We start from the raw sequence: 18,148 nt of genomic DNA, 5'->3' as shown, positions 1-18,148 counted from the left end.
TGCTGTTCCATGGAAACTTTTTAAAATGATGACAGATTACAAACTCTCAGCTGTGTCTGTAATCAAACCTCTGTAACTTTGCTTCACTTCAGCAGCATCAGCTCATGTTCACATGTTGCTTCATGGTTTGCTTCAGTTTTTGATCGACTGCAGAATATTTTGAAGGTTATCTGCTATAAAAAGCCAGAAGAGGAAAATCTGCTTCATGTGTTTCTGTTTGATCCTCAGTGACTTTGACACAAAGGCCTCTGCTGTGATGATCACACCTCTGATCAAGTCTCACAGTGTCACAACTGATAAATGATCAGAGTTAGAATATTTCTGACTGTCTGCTGTGTGCCGTGACCTTTGACCTGCTAAAGACAGTCAGCTGTGGATTATTCATTGTTGTGTCTGATACTTAGAACTGTGAGGAAGAAGCTACACAGTTAATCAGGGTCCCCTCTCTCTGAATCAGGAAAGGTGGGCAGGCCGCGTGTGGGCCGCGGGCCATACGTTGAGTATCACTGTTTGAAATGTGAACATTGTTCTGCTGCAGTCAATGGACTAAACCAGAGAAGAAGAAAACAGACTTTACCATGAAGATCCTCAGTGTGGATCAGTATAATATCAGCCTGATGTCTGCAGTTTAGTGTCAGCACAACTTTCACATCATATTCATCTCAGCACAACTAAAACATGCTGACTGACCTCAGAGTTTCAAGTTTACATCCTGGACTCTCCAGGAAACCACACAGATGCTTCACTCCTGAATCCTGCACGTTGTTCTTAGTTGAAGAAGAGTAGTCATTACTCAGGTTCAGCTCTCTCAGATGGGAGGGGTTGGACTTCAGTGCTGCTGCCAGATAATCACAGCTGATCTCTGACAAACCACAGCTCTCCAATCTGTATAAAGAATGAAAGATGTAAGTTTATTAGACAAAGTGCTTGAAATCATTCAGTGTTTCATCATCTGTTCAGAGCTGAAGAAGGTTCAGAATGTAGAAGTTTAGAAAATGGAAACTCCAAACAGCTGAAGCCAACAGGAAGCAGCTTCAAACAAACACAACAAGAGAAAAAACTCTGAATGTTTCACATTAAAGTCGTACATTTCTCATAAAAACAGGACAAAGACTTGAAAAAGTCGTGTTTTTCCTTCCAGGAACCACATGGCTTCACTTTTAAAGGTGAAGTGTGACAGAAATGGACATATTTGAAGTCCAACACCTTTTTCCAGTCACATTATTAAAGCAGACAAACTACAAGCTCATTTTCATTGCAACAAGTCATCTTCTGACCTGGACTAACAACACTGGTCTCTATGTGCAGCTGGCTGTGAGACCAGTGCTCAGGGAGCGTCTACAAAGTGCAACACTGAAAGAACATCACACACTCATTTGCTTCCAGCACTTTCACACAAACATCTACTGTCATTATTGTCACCAAACTCTGTGGATCCTTTATTGCAAATTCAAATGGGATCAAATGGTCAGACAAAAGAGGGTTATGAGGAAATATGATGAAATGTTGTGTATTAGCAGCAAGTTATTGAATCTTTTTCCTCAGAAACCAAACAAAATGATTGACAAACATGTTTTTACAAACTCAGTGTTGGACTTGGATCAGCAGGATAAGCTGATGTTTAAAGGCATTTGAGTCTCGCTGTATGAGAGTCCAGTTCTTACTCAATATTTATGGATGATGTTCTTTCAGTGTTGCACTTTGTTTGGCACAAAATGAAATTATTTGGCCTCTCAGATGCTTTTAGAGATTCCCAAATGACTGATGATGACATCTCTGGGGTCTGATTGATAGAAAAAAAATCTCTTTGAGACCTTTTGTAACTGACAAACTCTTCATCTGCTAACAACACTGAGTTGAATCTCCATGGCTGATAGTTGGAGCAGGCATCAGGAATACACATTGAAAAAGCAAGAGGAGAAATCACCAGAGTCTTATAATCACATTCTGTAACTAAAGGGAGACGTTTTTCTATACAAATATATGTTTTATGGACATTAGAAAAAAAGAGTATTGACGTGAAGCAGGATTATGAAATCTCCATACATCAGCCAGCCCATAATTATCAAGAAAGCTCTGAATGACGCATGCTGACTTTGGACTAAGTGTACTTTTGTGTGAACTGTGGTCCATAGCAGATAATGAGCAGTTTAGGTCTCCCTCAAAGATGATATTGTGTGATGACATATTGGGGAGCCGCGCAAAGACATTAGTGAAAAATCTGTGATCGTCCCAATTAGAGGCGTAGATATTTGCTAAGATCAAAGGAAAACCATAAACTATGTTTTCTGCACTTAAAATCCTGTAATTTTCTCATAAATCGACAGTGCGGCTTATGGATGAATTCTGGTTGTGCTTACTGACCTCGAACCGATTTTATGTGCTACACGGCGCTCAGAAACCTTTCAAAAGATGTTTTGGTACGACTTTGCTCAGCTACGAGGCCGCACCGCTTGATGGATTGTTGGAGCATTACAGCTACGAGGAGCCTCGCGGAGTGATACGTACTCTGCTTCAACGTAATATTACTGTATTGAGTGTGTATAAGGACCATAAATGGCACCTGTAAGAGACACGGTTACAAAGAGGGTTTCAAACTCCAGGCTGTCAGTCACGCAGTAGAACCTGGGAACAGAGCAGCTGCTTGTTATTATGCTCAGCGTCTGTTTACATTTTGACTGCACGATTGTGAGCTTTTTGTTATGCACAAAAACAACATTGTTTTCTTTTATTTATGGAGCATTATTATTTAATAAATGCTGATCATTTATTCCTGAGTAATTGTTTCATGTACATCTACGCTGTATGTTAATAAATGTGCCTGTGTGAGATTTGGGACACAGCTTTGACTAAGAACTCTCTTTTTGTTCGTACTTTCTGGCTTTAAAAATATCGAGATATATATCGTATATCGCCATCCAGCTAAAGAATATCGAGATATGAACTTTGGGTCATATCGCCCAGTCGTAATATTGCAATAGGTTGTCCGTTAAACTCAAGCAGGGCTTGGGCCCTGGCACGGCGTAGCCACACAATCCTGGTAGTAGTGACGCTCGGCTATGACGGCGTGCGGGTCACCAGCTGGCTTTCTCAGGATAGGGCTCCTGTGTGAGCGGTCGACAATAACGTCTTTATCCATACCCAGCACTTCACGTAGTAGCACGGATACGGCCGTGGAGGAGCTCGAGTCCAGGCCCTCTGGGATCCCTATGATGTGGATGTTAGCTCTCCGCTTCCTGCCTTCATCACATTTATCCTTCAGGTCAGACAGCTCCTCCTTCATACTCTCTACTGTAGACTGCAGGGTGGTCACCTCATCGCTCCACATTGACAGCCCATCCTCAGCTTCTTTCACTCTAACCTTTACTCCATCAACTTCGCCGCACGTCGCCGCCATGCTGTTAGCGATCTCATTTCTCAGTCCTTGCACGTCAGCCCTTATATTGTCAAAATCTTCTTTCAATGCATTTCTGACTTCTTCTTTTAACAGCGTACTAATGTCCTCTTTAATGGATTGAAGAAGCTCCAGTTTTAGAGCAGTAGGATCCACATCACGCGCGTCTGTTGAGTCTGCTCTTCAGCGGCCGTAGAGCTGGACGCTGCCCTTTGGCCATCATCGATACTCTCGCCCGAGATCGCACCGGGGCTAAAATATTCACCTGCTCAGCTGTTTTTGATCAGTTTGAGCCTGTGTGGTTTGATCAGGTGGAGGAACGATGTGATGCTATAAAGACATCATCTTGTCCAAATGATGTTGTTCCAACACGTGTTTAAAAAGATTTTAAAGGTTGTTGGTTCCGACATCTTAGCGATTTTTAACAGCAGTCTTAGTTCAGGTGTTGTACAGCCTGTTTTAAACATGCTGTTGTACAGCCTGTACTAAAAACCTGATCTGGATCCTCTGTCCGCTCAAACTTCAGGCCTATTTCAAAGCTTCCCTTCCTGTCGAAGATTTTGTAAAAGATTATATTTGTTCAGCTGCAATCTGTTGTAAAGGTTTCAGTCTGGTTTTAAAGCTCTTCACAGCACTGAAACTGCACTTTGGAAAGTTCTTAATGATCTTTTATCAGCCACTGATCAGGAGACTCAGCTGTGCTTTTGGATCTGACCGCTGCCTTGACCACAGCATCTTGACCTCACCATTGGAGCATGGCAGCATCAAGGGCGCTCTATTAGACTGGTTCAGCTCTTTTATTAAATCGCATTATTACATTTGGGGCTTATATTTGACGGCAATTTGAAAAACAGCTGAGCTCAGTTGTACAGCGGTCTTTCTTCAATCTGAGGCTTTTATCTAAGGTGAGATCATTTATATCTTTTAAAAACCTTGAACGGGCGATCCACGTTTTCATGACGCCCCAGCTGGATTATTGTAACTCCTTATATGTTGGAGTTAGTGGGACCTGCCTGGCAAGACTGCAGCTGGTCCAGAAAGCTGCAGCTCGTCTTCTGACACAAGCTCAAAGACATTTATCGTCCCAACAACCACATATACGCTGGTCCCTCGCTGTAACACAGTTCACCTTTGGCGGCCTCGCTGTTTCGCTGATCTTTTTTGTGCAATTTTGCATGTTTTTGTTTTTTACAGCGCATTGTGTTCTGCGTCCTGATTGGCTGTAGACCATTGTCAGCCAATCTCGTGCCGTGTCTCCTGTACAGTACAGAATGTGTTCAAATTTACAGCAGTGTGACTCTGCAGTGCTGCACTGTATGTTTGTACGTTTTGTCCCAACAAACAACAATGATGACGAGACGTTTTGCACCTGTGGTAGCAGCCAAAGGCAGAGGAAGATGCTGACCATCATAGTTTCAACAAGGAGGCAAAAAGGTTGTAACTGTCCACAACAAGAACATCGTAAGGATGGAGTCAGCTTTGGCTTTGTGGCTCAGTGACCGCAGGAAAAAGAACATCGTGCTGGACACCAACATTATCTGCAGAAAAACTCAAAAGCTTTATGAAACTTTACCTGACAGCGAGGAGCCCAGGCCATGGACGAGTGCTCCTCACACAGAAGCTCATTTAATGCCAGCAAAGGCTGATTTGACACGTTTCAGAAACACTTTGCTTTCACTCTTTAATAATGAACTTATTTTTCTATGAAGGTTTGAACTTTGTTTAAACAAGAGAGAAAAGTGTGAAAATGTTCATGCCTGTCTGAGAAAAGTGTAGAAAGTGTGCAGTGAGGGTTTAACTGCCTTAAAACTTCTATAATACTTGTAAAACATAAAGCTGCTACTTCATTCTGAGACTTATTTTTAGAACGTAACTCGATAAACGAGCGACCGCAGTACTGTATTGTGTTTATTTTGAAAACTCTCAACAGGATCTTCAGATTTATTTCGAAAGCTTTATCTGGAAAACACAAACACATAAGCAGGAAACAAAGAGCGTGATATGAAACGATAGACGTTTTCATATGGTCATCATATATACATCGTTCTATCGAACAGCCCCAGCTCCTGCTGTCAGTCTCTGTAAATCTGCTCTGAAAACACATTTGTATTCACTGGCTTTTAATACAGCATGAGAGTTATTTGATATTTGATGTGTGATATTAATATTAGGAGTTATTTTAATCGTTATTTTGGATTCTTGTACAGCACTGTGGTCAACGCTGCTGCTGTAATTAATGTGCTATAAACACATAAACAATCTGCAGTTAAACATCCAAAACTAAAGATGTGATCGCTGCCTTTAGAAAATGTGCTGATGCACAAGATATCAGCTCCATTAAGGTGGAATGTGGCCGTGTTAGAAACATGTTGGAAGAAGTTTGAAGCTGAAACTGTGAAGCTGAGAGTGAAAGAGCTCCAGCGTCTGTCACAGGAAACTTTCTTATTTCCACACTGATGAAAGCATCAAGCTTTGATTTCCTGCTGCTTTTATTGAGTCACACTGTGAAACTGAGCCACAGCTGAACCAGCATCCCTGTACAGCAGACACTTACAGCGCTTGGCTGCTTCCATTGGACCCTCTGCACAGTTTCCTCTTCTGGTCCCAAAGTGCAGAACAACAAGGTTTCAAACAGCTTCGTTCCAGCAGCATCAGCCACAGACATGCAGAGAGAATCCTTTGGTTGTGTTGTGTGTTTGCATATCTGCTGTGTTGCTTTGTGAGGATGGATCATCTCCTGCAGCTCCAGATAAACAAGCTGGACCTGAACCTGGTAGCTTCACTTAGAAGACACTTGTGACGGGAACGTGTGAGAAGTTTTGTGCAGACAAGTGTGGATTTAGAGTGTGGGACGAGCTCTCCACAGTCTTTGTGGAGATCCACATTCTGCATACTGCCTGTGAGAAGCTGCAGACATTTGTCCTCCAAATCCACTGAGCAGCTGCTCGTGGTGGTATTAGCTTCATGTGTGCGTGTTAGCATGAAGCCTCGGTCACACTCTGCTGTGGACACGGTCACGGACAGCTGGACGCCTGATGGACGAGTCGTCCTTCCTGTTAAACTTCTTTGAGCATGAGAATAGCATGAGAAGCTCAGTGGACACTGTTCAGGGTTTTAACTCTCGCTTTCACTTCAGCTTCACCAACAACAGCACAAGCAGAGCAGCCCACTGCCTGCATGGCTGGGACAGCGCCCCCTGGTGACTGTAAACCACTACAACATGTAGACGGCCGTCTGCAGGCTGGATGTAGCACCACCGCAGAGACGTGCTGCAGCTCTGTTTAGTTACCCAGCTGACAGCAGAGGCTGTAGTTTACTGTTACCAACATGGAAAACTGAAGCTTCACCAGCTGGAGCTACAGAGCTGGAGAACAAAGGAGACTGAGAGGCCAGAATGATGTGGGAGGAAACATCAAGAGCCTGTTTGAAAGGAGACACATGTGGATGCTGTGCCAGTCTGTGGTCTGTCAGAAGTCAGCTGAGTCACACTGCAAGAAGCTGCAGAATCTCAGAGGAGGAGATTTGGAAGTGTTTGTGGGACAAACTGGACTCAAAGAAAGAAGATGTTTGTGAAGTCTTTGGTGGAGGTGAGCAGTGTGAAGCAGAACACATGCAGATGAATCAGGAGGTCAGCATCAGTGTCTCCTTGTGGTGGACGGTAAAAGAATCAGAGCCAACGCTCCCGTCCACCCTCGGCATGAAGCAGTGCTGTTTCTGAAACAGGAGGACAAGTCCAGAGAAGACAGAGGAAGCAAAGATGAGGGTGGGACAGGACAGCAGGACTTCCTTCACACCTGCAGCTCCATCACACTGCTGTAGGTCCTCTTCATCACACATGTACCTGCAGCCTGTCTTCAAGTCCAGGAGTCACCTCCACACAGTGTAGAAGCCTCCTGTGCAGACCATGGAGTCCAGCCTCTGTCAGGGAAGTCGGCACTAAAGCCTGAAAGACTTCAATCTGTCTCTGCTCCACCCGAGAAAGACCAGCACCGTACTTGTTGTGCATTCAAGGAGGGAACATCAGCGCTGCATCGTGGGAACAACACCGCAGGAACAAAGACACAGCACGGCCGATGAAGGACGAGGACAAAGGAAAGGTGAGTGAGAAGACCCTGGTGGTGTGGACGGACCTGCAGGGGCTCCAAGACTGAGGAGCAGAGACGTCCATGTACCAGCTGAGGATGCTGCAGTGATCCAGGGAGCTCGGTCCAATCTGAGGCCGTGTGAACTACGTGGACCACAGTTTCTTCACAGACTTCAGCCACGTGAACATCTGGAGATCCAACAGTGCACGAGCTGTGAGCCATCAGCTGTTTCTCTCATCAGCTGCTGTAATGAGAGCTGCTGGAATCATCTCGAGCAGCAGGAAATCACTGATGTTGTTTCTAACCAAAGATATGGGACTGAGCTCCGCTGAGCTCCTTCTACTTTCATCCAGATAGAAACTGCTACAGTCTGCTGATTATTGCTTTGCCTCCATCACACGAGCTCTTTATCCTGTTCTTCACTCTCATTGGTTCTTTGTCTGCTTGTTTTTACAACAGTAGTCTTCTGATTGGTCAAAGAAGACAATCAGCTGTGACTAAATGTAGCTCCTACAGCAGTGATGGGAATAACTACTGAAGCTAATCCAGTATCAAAGCTCAGGAATCAGCAGCTCCCACCTCGTTTTCTTTCAACAACTATTTTTAGCTGCTGTGTTTTTGTGTTTCTGCAGACCTCAGACATCCTGCTGCTCTGGACAACTTTTTCATTCTTTTGTATCATTATTTTGCTTTTCTTTTATTATTATGTTATATGTATTAATATGTGAAACACTTATTCTTTGTGTTTTTGCTTTGCTCCTGTCAAACTGCTTTAATAAAATCTGCTGCAGTCTAAACTGTGGACGTTCCCTTTTTAACCCTTTGTGAAACAATAAAGGTTTAAATCTGAGTATTCATCTATGTTAGTGTTTAATGGGTCTAATAGGTTGCTTTGGCCTTTCCCAGTAATATCTTCCCTTGCAGTCTGTGGTCCAGGCTTCTAAAACCATCCCAGGTTAACAAGAACTACAATCTAGAGGAGAGCTGCCATAACAGGTGTGACTGATGAGATCTGACCTGCAAGGTTACTCAGGTTTGTTTGTATCAGGACAAGCAGGGAAGCCGCCTGGACGTCAAAGTAGTTAGAGCTGGGCGAGTGTCCTCACCCACATCGGCTTCACAACTCTGCATCATCTACTGAGTAAAACTCAGAGCATCAGAGATTAGAAGGTCTACAAAGAGCTGAACCAGACTTCCTGTATAAAGGTTTTAGTTCCACAGATCGACAGTGTCAGCACAACTAAAACGTGGAGACTGACCTCAGAGTTTCAATTTGATGTTGTGGATTCTCCAGAAGAACACACAGCTGCTTCACTCCTGAATCCTGAAGCTTGTGGTAGCTCAGGTCCACCACTCTGGGATACGAAGGGTTGAGCTTCAGCACTGCTTCCAGATAATCACAGCTGATCTCTGACAAATCACAGCTCTCCAATCTGTATAGAGAATGAAAGATGTAAGTTTATTAGACAAAGTGCTTGAAATCATTCAGTGTTTCATCATCTGTTCAGAGCTGAAGAAGGTTCAGAATGTAGAAGTTTAGAAAATGGAAACTCCAAACAGCTGAAGTCAACAGGAAGCAGCTTCAAACAAACACAACAAGAGAAAAAACTCTGAATGTTTCACATTAAAGTCGAACATTTCTAACAAGAGTGTTTTAAAGACAGCGTCACTGATGATCATCTTCTGCCCAGTAAAACTTTGGGTTTCCTCATGTGAGTGTTAATGATGCACAAAGACTGTGAGTGCAAAGAGGGAGCGAGGAGGATGACAGAGAGATGGTACAGGAGCATCAAGAACATTAAAGTCTGGCGATTAAATGCCTCACTCCTAAATGACTGGCAGTTTTGTGAGTTCATACATACTGAACTAAATACTTACTTGCAGTTGAACACAACTCCAGAGATATCGCCTTTAACTCTCTGGGATTGCGCCAAGGCATACATTAGAGGTCGCATAATATCATTTGCAAGTGCCAGGAAAAAAGAAAAGAGGCTAGGCGGTGTGAATTGGAGGCCAAAATAAAACACCTAGATCAACAACACAAAAAAGCACAGACAGCCAATTTGCTTTCCGATCTTAAAATGTTACGTAGTGAGCTTAATAGTTTAATGAACGTGAAAATTGAGGGCAATTTAAGATTCACTAAACAAAAGTACTATGAACAGGGTAGTAGGGCTAGTAGATTGCTGGTAATAAGACTCAGGAAACAGCAAACTTGTAATATGGTCCAAAAGTTGAAGTCAGATCAAACCCTGATTACTAAACCAAATCAAATTGCAAGTTGTTTTGCCAATTTTTTCGAGTCATTATATAAAAATTCAGATACATGTAAAGATAACAATAGACTATCTGATTTCTTAGAAAAGATCAATTTAAAAACACTGTCAGAGTCTGTAGCAAAGGAGTTAGATGAACAAGAAATTTTACAGGTGATTTCAAACCTTAACACTTAAGAGGCTTAGCACTTAAAAAACTTAAGGACAAAGTCGCACCCTTATTACTGAAAGCTTACCACTGCGCTCTGGAGACTGGGACTATGAATTGAATTGAATTGAATGAATGCTTTATTGGCCATATGCAGGTTGCCCCGCAGAGGAATAGGACCCCTCCCCCCCAACTTACACACACAACAAAGACATCACATGGGAATACAGTCGGAGATCGGCAGCGTTACAGAAAAAAAAAAAAAAAACTGAAAAAGTACACAACAATGGGAAAAGTACATGAGGAAAAAAAGAGACCTCTTCTCACGCTGGGCACCTATGGGAGGACAGCATGAGAACAGGAAACAAAAAAAACTCCTCTGCACAGAGAGCACATAAATGTCCACATTACAACATTGGAGCACGTGACAAGCCACCGGGGTTGGGTAGGGGGTGAGGAGTAATACGAAGGAACACAGCAGTCGTCCTACACAGCGCTACCATTCCAGCGTGGCACACGGACCCGCCGTCTTCCCCCACAGGAAACAAGCATCGAAGGCGTTTGGAAAGGGAGGGGGATGAGTGCGTGCTTATCAGTTTAAGTGTATGTGTGTGCGCGTCGTCCTGGAACGATGCTACAGTTGTTGTAATCCATAAAGAGGGCAAGGACCCCACAAACTGTCAATCATACAGGCCAGTCTCATTACTTAATACTGATTCACACATTCTCACCACGATTTTAGCCAAAAGAGTTAGTAAAATTATTACACAGGTTATAAATCCAGATCAAACGGGGTTCATTGCAGGAAGGCACTATTGTCACGGCTGGCGGAGGGAGCCGTGTGGTGTGGAGGAAAAGGAGGACCCAAGATGCAGCGAACTGATGACAGAGTGATGTTTATTTACAAGGTGGTGGTGGTGGCAAAAACAGGCAACTCAACATGAGCAATTACAAACCTAAACTGGGAGAAACTAAAGACAAACCTGAGACCATACAAAAGGGGTGCGGGGCAGAGACAGGAACGAAACACCATAGAATGCAGAGCTACACGGAGGAACGCAGTGATACATGGATGAACGCAGACGAGCCGACGAGGAGCACAGGCAGACACCAACTATAAATACACACACCAGGTAATGAGGAAATGGCACACAGGAGGGGACACAGCTGGAACTTAATGGGCATAACGAGACACAGACCTACAAAGTAAAACAGGAAATCTAGAACCCGAACCGGACACAAGGGGGGAGGACACAGAATAACTAGAACAGAGGGAAATAGTCACAAAACACAAAACGCTGGGTCAACGACCCAGGACCATGACAACTATGGCACTATATTGCCTTCCTGCAATATAGTGCCATATTGACAAAACATTGGCAATGGATATAGGAGGAAACATTTCACTAACATTCAAGGAGCGATGTGGCTTTAAATGGCCAAACGAAGGTATCAAGTATTTAGGAATTCAAATTCCTCACTCATTATCAGACTTGTTTAAAGTAAATTATGAAGTTATAGCTGCAAAAATAAAAAAAGACTTAGAGAGATGGACAGTCCTGCCTCTGTCTTTCTTGGGTCGGATCGAGAGTATACGTATGAATGTATTGCCAAGACTTCTAGACCTTTTTCAAATGCTGCCTATTAACATTCCCAACTCTACATTTGATAATTTAGATAAACTTTTTTCCTAATTTATATGGCAAAGCAAACGCCCAAGGATCAAGTTCCAAACATTAAAACTGTCAAAGCTGCAGGGGGGATTGGCTGTTCCAAACCTGAAATATTATTTCTGGGCAGCTCAGATGAGACCCCTGACTGTATGGGTGCGGGATTTGTCTGAAACTCAGTGGCTAAACATTGAGAAGACAATGTGCGAAAGATCATTGGAATCCCTGCTTTGTTCTAACATTTCAATTAAAAATGTGCATATGGGGGAACGGACGAGGGTCACACTAAAGATTTGGCGTAGAATCAAACAATCATTTGGTCTTCCAAAAGAAATTTCAATGTTATCAAGGCTCTCCTCCCTGCAGGGTTTTTCTCCTATTGTGGAAGACTCTGGCTTCAGAGCATGGTCAAATAGCGGGCTTCATAAACTTTGTCATGTTGTGAGGAATGGGCACCTGAGCTCATTTGAACAGTTGAGGTCAGTTTCGGCTTCCTTCTTCTGACTTTTTTAGATTTCTGCAGCTAAGAAGCTTTTTGACAAAACATAAAGAATGGAGGCAAGTTTTGGAGCCCTCACCCATTGAGGAAATATTTCTAAAAACATTTCAAAGTAATTCCTCCCCAAAATTAATCAGTCATTTTTATAACGCATTTATGAGTTTCAATACAAATGCAACTTTGGATATTAAGGCAAGGTGGGAAGCTGAGACTGGCACTCAAATCTCAGAGGACACCTGGGAAGAGGTGTTCGGTGAAGCCCATCTGGTGACTGATTCTGGGCTGTGGAGAGAATTTAAATGGAAGGTGGTCATGAGATATTTTAGAACCCCAGAGATAATTGCCAAAATGAAGCCTACAAATCCTGACACCTGCTGGCGAAATTGTGGTACTTCTTTAGGAACCCACTCACATATATTCTGGTCATGCCCAAAAATCTGCTCACTTTGGAATGACATATTTAAAGTTCTCAGTACAGTTTTCCAACAACCATTAACAAAAGACCAACAGTTAGCCATTTTAGGAGTCTTACCAAAGGGTTTTGCGAGAAACAATAAAACGTATCTCTTAAGAATCTTACAGCAGCACTAAAGTGTATCACTATTAAATGGCTGAATCTTGACCCACCTTCATATAATATGTGGATTGATAAAGCAAGAGAAATTTACCAGATGGAGGAAACAACATCTGCTCTGCGGATTCAGAGAGAATTGTTTACTGAGCGTTGGCGACCCATACATGCTTTACTGTTTCAATAATTTAGCATAGGTCTGTTTCGTTTTGTCCATTTACAGCTAAGTTTGTCACATGTTAGGGCTGGGCGATATGGCCTAAAATCAATATCATGATAAATTGAGCAGTTAACCTCGATAACGATAAATGGACGATAACCACCCCAAGTGCCAAAAAACAAACGTTTTTTTTTTTTTTCATTTGATGGGGCTGTGGCAGGCAGCATAGTTCCTCCAGTTATTTTGATAATATTATTCCCCCTAGACCTATTCATTGCAATTATATTATTACCACTTTAAAGGACTGTAAAATGTCACTGAAAATAAATGAAGACAATAGTAGTAAGTACTTTTAGTGGTTAAGATTTATTAACTGAACAAAATAAAAAGTGTCGGATACAATATGTAACCATGCTCTCTAAAAAATGTATATCCCTTGTAAACAAAGTAGTTTAATAATAAATATTATTTATTAAGAGGTTGGTTGTGTTACCTTGACTTGACGCAACAGTCTTTTTGCAGAGTTTACATTTAACAATTTTTTGATCAATATCATCCTTGTTGAATCCAAAATGTTGCCAAACGATTGATGATGCATTTTTTTTATTAACAAGCGTCTCCTCTTCCTCCTCCACCAGCCTACCTCCGTCGCTGCTGCTTCAACATTTAAATCGTCCTCCATTTGTTCACTCGTGTCTCGTCTTGTTACAGGTAGTAGAGTCATGTGACTCCACCCCGTCAAGTCTGTAACGTAGCACAGCGTCTTAAAGGGACATGAACATCGCCAACCTGCACATGCCTTTCCTTTTTTTTTTAAAATACCGAATTTACCGACATGGGCAAAATGACGTCGATGAGAGTCATAAATTTCGGTAACGATAAATTTTTGATATATCGCCCAGCCCTATCACATGTTATTTAATATTACATAAAGTTTTTGTTTTGTTTTCTTTTTGTTATGTTGTTGTCTGTTTGTTTGTTTTGCTTGGGTTTTGTTTTGTGCTTCCTAATTGCAGTTCTTATTTTAATCTACATTTCTGCATTGCGGTTCCTGTAACTGTCCTACTTGTGAACATTGACAAGTACAAGTTGCAATGTTGTAAATTATAATAAAAATTGAGTATAAAAAAAAGAACATTAAAGTCGTACATTTCTCATAAAAACAGGACAAAGACTTGAAAAAGTCGTGTTTTTCCTTCCAGGAACCACATGGCTTCACTTTTAAAGGTGAAGTGTGACAGAAATGGACATATTTGAAGTCCAACACCTTTTTCCAGTCACATTATTAAAGCAGACAAACTACAAGCTCATTTTCATTGCAACAAGTCATCTTCTGACCTGGACTAACAACACTGGTCTCTATGTGCAGCTGGCTGTGAGACCAGTGCTCAGGGAGCGTCTACAAAGTGCAACACTGAAAGAACATCACACACTCATTTGCTTCCAGCACTTTCACACAAACATCTACTGTCATTATTGTCACCAAACTCTGTGGATCCTTTATTGCAAATTCAAATGGGATCAAATGGTCAGACAAAAGAGGGTTATGAGGAAATATGATGAAATGTTGTGTATTAGCAGCAAGTTATTGAATCTTTTTCCTCAGAAACCAAACAAAATGATTGACAAACATGTTTTTACAAACTCAGTGTTGGACTTGGATCAGCAGGATAAGCTGATGTTTAAAGGCATTTGAGTCTCGCTGTATGAGAGTCCAGTTCTTACTCAATATTTATGGATGATGTTCTTTCAGTGTTGCACTTTGTAGACGCTCCCTGAGCCTCACAGCCAGCTGCACATGGACCAGCTGACATTACCCAGCATTAGAGGCGGCTGTAAAAAATTCATGTTCCCATTTAAATGGTTTTAATTTGAATAAAACGATGTTGATTCATTCAATCCTGAATCGATGTTTAATATAAATGTATTTTGCCAGAATCTCAGGTTAAAGCTCACAAACTATTTCAACAAGCAGCAAACAGCTAAAACAGTAAATGAGAGCAGCTAAACACACAAAGATGGAAACACAGAGCGTGGATCGTTCACTCGACGGCACGTACACGGACACGCCGTCGGGGCTGAAAGTGGACAGCTCACAGATCCTGAAGCTGCAGGTTTCATCTGTCTCCAACCAAAACTGAGTGAAGCAGCAGCAAAAGAAGATCCAAACTCTGCTTCACGTTTGATCAATATGCTCATGAATTCTCTCTGACTTTGGCTGTTCCTGCCTGCACAGCTCTCTCTCTCTCAGTGTACTCCAAGAACAGCTTCAAACATCTGTTTCTGCATCATTCACTGTTTATTAGCCACCAGTCTGCTGTTGTGTTCAGTGCTGTCGGCCTCAGACAGTAAAGCCTCATTTCTGCTGTTCCATGGAAACTTTTTAAAATGATGACAGATTACAAACTCTCAGCTGTGTCTGTAATCAAACCTCTGTAACTTTGCTTCACTTCAGCAGCATCAGCTCATGTTCACATGTTGCTTCATGGTTTGCTTCAGTTTTTGATCGACTGCAGAATATTTTGAAGGTTATCTGCTATAAAAAGCCAGAAGAGGAAAATCTGCTTCATGTGTTTCTGTTTGATCCTCAGTGACTTTGACACAAAGGCCTCTGCTGTGATGATCACACCTCTGATCAAGTCTCACAGTGTCACAACTGATAAATGATCAGAGTTAGAATATTTCTGACTGTCTGCTGTGTGCCGTGACCTTTGACCTGCTAAAGACAGTCAGCTGTGGATTATTCATTGTTGTGTCTGATACTTAGAACTGTGAGGAAGAAGCTACACAGTTAATCAGGGTCCCCTCTCTCTGAATCAGGAAAGGTGGGCAGGCCGCGTGTGGGCCGCGGGCCATACGTTGAGTATCACTGTTTGAAATGTGAACATTGTTCTGCTGCAGTCAATGGACTAAACCAGAGAAGAAGAAAACAGACTTTACCATGAAGATCCTCAGTGTGGATCAGTATAATATCAGCCTGATGTCTGCAGTTTAGTGTCAGCACAACTTTCACATCATATTCATCTCAGCACAACTAAAACATGCTGACTGACCTCAGAGTTTCAAATCGACATCGTGGATTCTCCAGGAAACCACACAGATGCTTCACTCCTGGATCCTTCAGGTTGCTGTAGGTTCCACTCAGGTCCACCTCTGTGGGATACGAGGGGTTGGACTTCAGCGCTGCTGCCAGATAATCAAGGCCAATATCTGACAAACCACAGACACTGTATAAAGAATGAAAGATGTAAGTTTATTAGACAAAGTGCTTGAAATCATTCAGTGTTTCATCATCTGTTCAGAGCTGAAGAAGGTTCAGAATGTAGAAGTTTAGAAAATGGAAACTCCAAACAGCTGAAGCCAACAGGAAGCAGCTTCAAACAAACACAACAAGAGAAAAAACTCTGAATGTTTCACATTAAAGTCGTACATTTCTCATAAAAACAGGACAAAGACTTGAAAAAGTCGTGTTTTTCCTTCCAGGAACCACATGGCTTCACTTTTAAAGGTGAAGTGTGACAGAAATGGACATATTTGAAGTCCAACACCTTTTTCCAGTCACATTATTAAAGCAGACAAACTACAAGCTCATTTTCATTCCAACAAGTCATCTTCTGACCTGGACTAACAACACTGGTCTCTATGTGCAGCTGGCTGTGAGACCAGTGCTCAGGGAGCGTCTACAAAGTGCAACACTGAAAGAACATCACACACTCATTTGCTTCCAGCACTTTCACACAAACATCTACTGTCATTATTCATGTTCCTGCTCCTGCCGTCCCATTTCACAAGCCTTGCACTTCCGGCCTTTGCGGTCTTTGAGTACGCGGCCCTTGAGGACCGTTAAGGCTTCAGACCCTGAATTGTGATACAGCCAGTGAGTACTTTCATAGGCTGCATCCTCCTGAGGACCCGGCCTTCACGGTCTATGTGGGCCAGAAGTGCGAGGCTGTAATATCAGATGGTCTAGCCTTCTGATTAGCATCACCGCTGTCTCGGTGGAGTTTAATAACCTCGGCCGTCTGCTCCTTGCTATCTAAAATATAACAGGACACTGGTGGATGACGTCAGTGCGCACACACAGTGTTTACACACATCTTCAACCTTTCCCTCTCTCTGTCTGTAGTCCCAGCCTTCTTCAAAATGGCCACCATCGTCTCTGTACCCAAATCCTCCACCATCTCATCATTGAACTTCTGGCGACCTGTAGCCCTGACCCCCATTGTGAGCAAATGCTTCGAGAAGCTGGTCAGGGACTTCATCTGCTCTGCACTACCCGACTCACTGGACCCTCTACAATTTGCATACCGCCACAAGAGGTCCACTGATGATGCCATAGCCCTGACACTACACACTGCCCTGTCACACCTGGAGAAGAGAGACACGTATGTGAGAATGCTGTTTGTAGATTACAGCTCAGTATTCAATACCATCGTTCCCTCAAAGCTGGACAGGAAACTGCAGGATCTAGGACTGAGCAGCTCCCTCTGCAGCTGGATTCTTAACTTCCTGTCTGACAGATGCCAAGTGGTCAGACTGGGCAGCATCAACTCATCCCCCCTCACACTGAACACTGGTGCTCCACAGGGGTGTGTACTGAGCCCTGTCCTGTACTCACAGGAGAGGGCGGAGTACAGTTTGCGGACGACACTACAGTGGTGGGTCTTATCACCAAAGGTGATGAGACGGCTTACAGGGAGGAGGTCAGCGCCCTGACCCACCGGTGTCAAGACAACCATCTCACCCTCAACGTCGCAAAGACAAAGGAGTTGATAGTGGACTTCCGGAGGTGCAGAGAAGTACACACCCCCCATCACCATCAATGGTGCTGCTGTGGAGAGTGAGCAGCTTCCGCTTCCTTGGTGTACATCTGGCTGACGATCTTACGTGGTCAGTACTAGGGCTGCACGATTTTGCATAAAATGAGAATCACGATTTTTTTGCTTAGAATTGAGATCACGATTCTCTCACGATTTTCTTTTCCAGTATAAATATTTATTGCACTTATTAACTGCACATCAACTTCGTAACAGTTGAGACTGAACATAAAAACAATAAATAAACATAAAAACAACAAATGTCTCACGTTTTGTTGTTGCCGCAAAATGTTGTACTGCTTGAAATTCCGTCTCCACCGTTGCTCCACACTGCGTGTATAGAGCAGGTAGTGCAACAATAGAAAAATAGTTGCGGGACGGCACTGTGTAGCGTTTGTCTAGGGTGTTGATCATTTTCCTAAATCCCTCGTTTTGCACAGTGTTGATGGGAGCCATATCTTTGGTCAGGTGATAAGTGATAGCCTCCCTAATTTCTTTGTGCCTGCGGGAGTTCGACGTGTATAGGGA

At 42.9% G+C, this 18,148-nt stretch overlaps 1 protein-coding gene across 1 annotated transcript in view; it reads right to left on the bottom strand.

Moving 5' to 3' along the window:
- The window catches only part of LOC146548161 (NACHT, LRR and PYD domains-containing protein 12-like), a 192,740-nt gene that overhangs the window by 152,038 nt on the left and 22,554 nt on the right, over positions 1-18,148 (bottom strand). The window contains exons 7-9 of the mRNA XM_085265035.1: positions 15,857-16,030; positions 8,739-8,912; positions 691-885 (exon numbers count right to left, since the gene is read on the bottom strand). Coding sequence (XP_085121161.1) covers positions 691-885; positions 8,739-8,912; positions 15,857-16,030 — 543 coding nt within the window. The remainder of the gene's footprint in view (positions 1-690; positions 886-8,738; positions 8,913-15,856; positions 16,031-18,148) is intronic.

Source organism: Mchenga conophoros, linkage group LG23, assembly GCF_057382185.1.
Source record: "Mchenga conophoros isolate Kocher_MC1m ecotype Shallow Benthic linkage group LG23, M_conophoros_male_GT1.1, whole genome shotgun sequence".
NCBI lineage: Eukaryota > Metazoa > Chordata > Actinopteri > Cichliformes > Cichlidae > Mchenga > Mchenga conophoros.
Note: the sequence above shows the minus strand (reverse complement) of the source record. Positions and strands in the feature narration are given on the sequence as shown.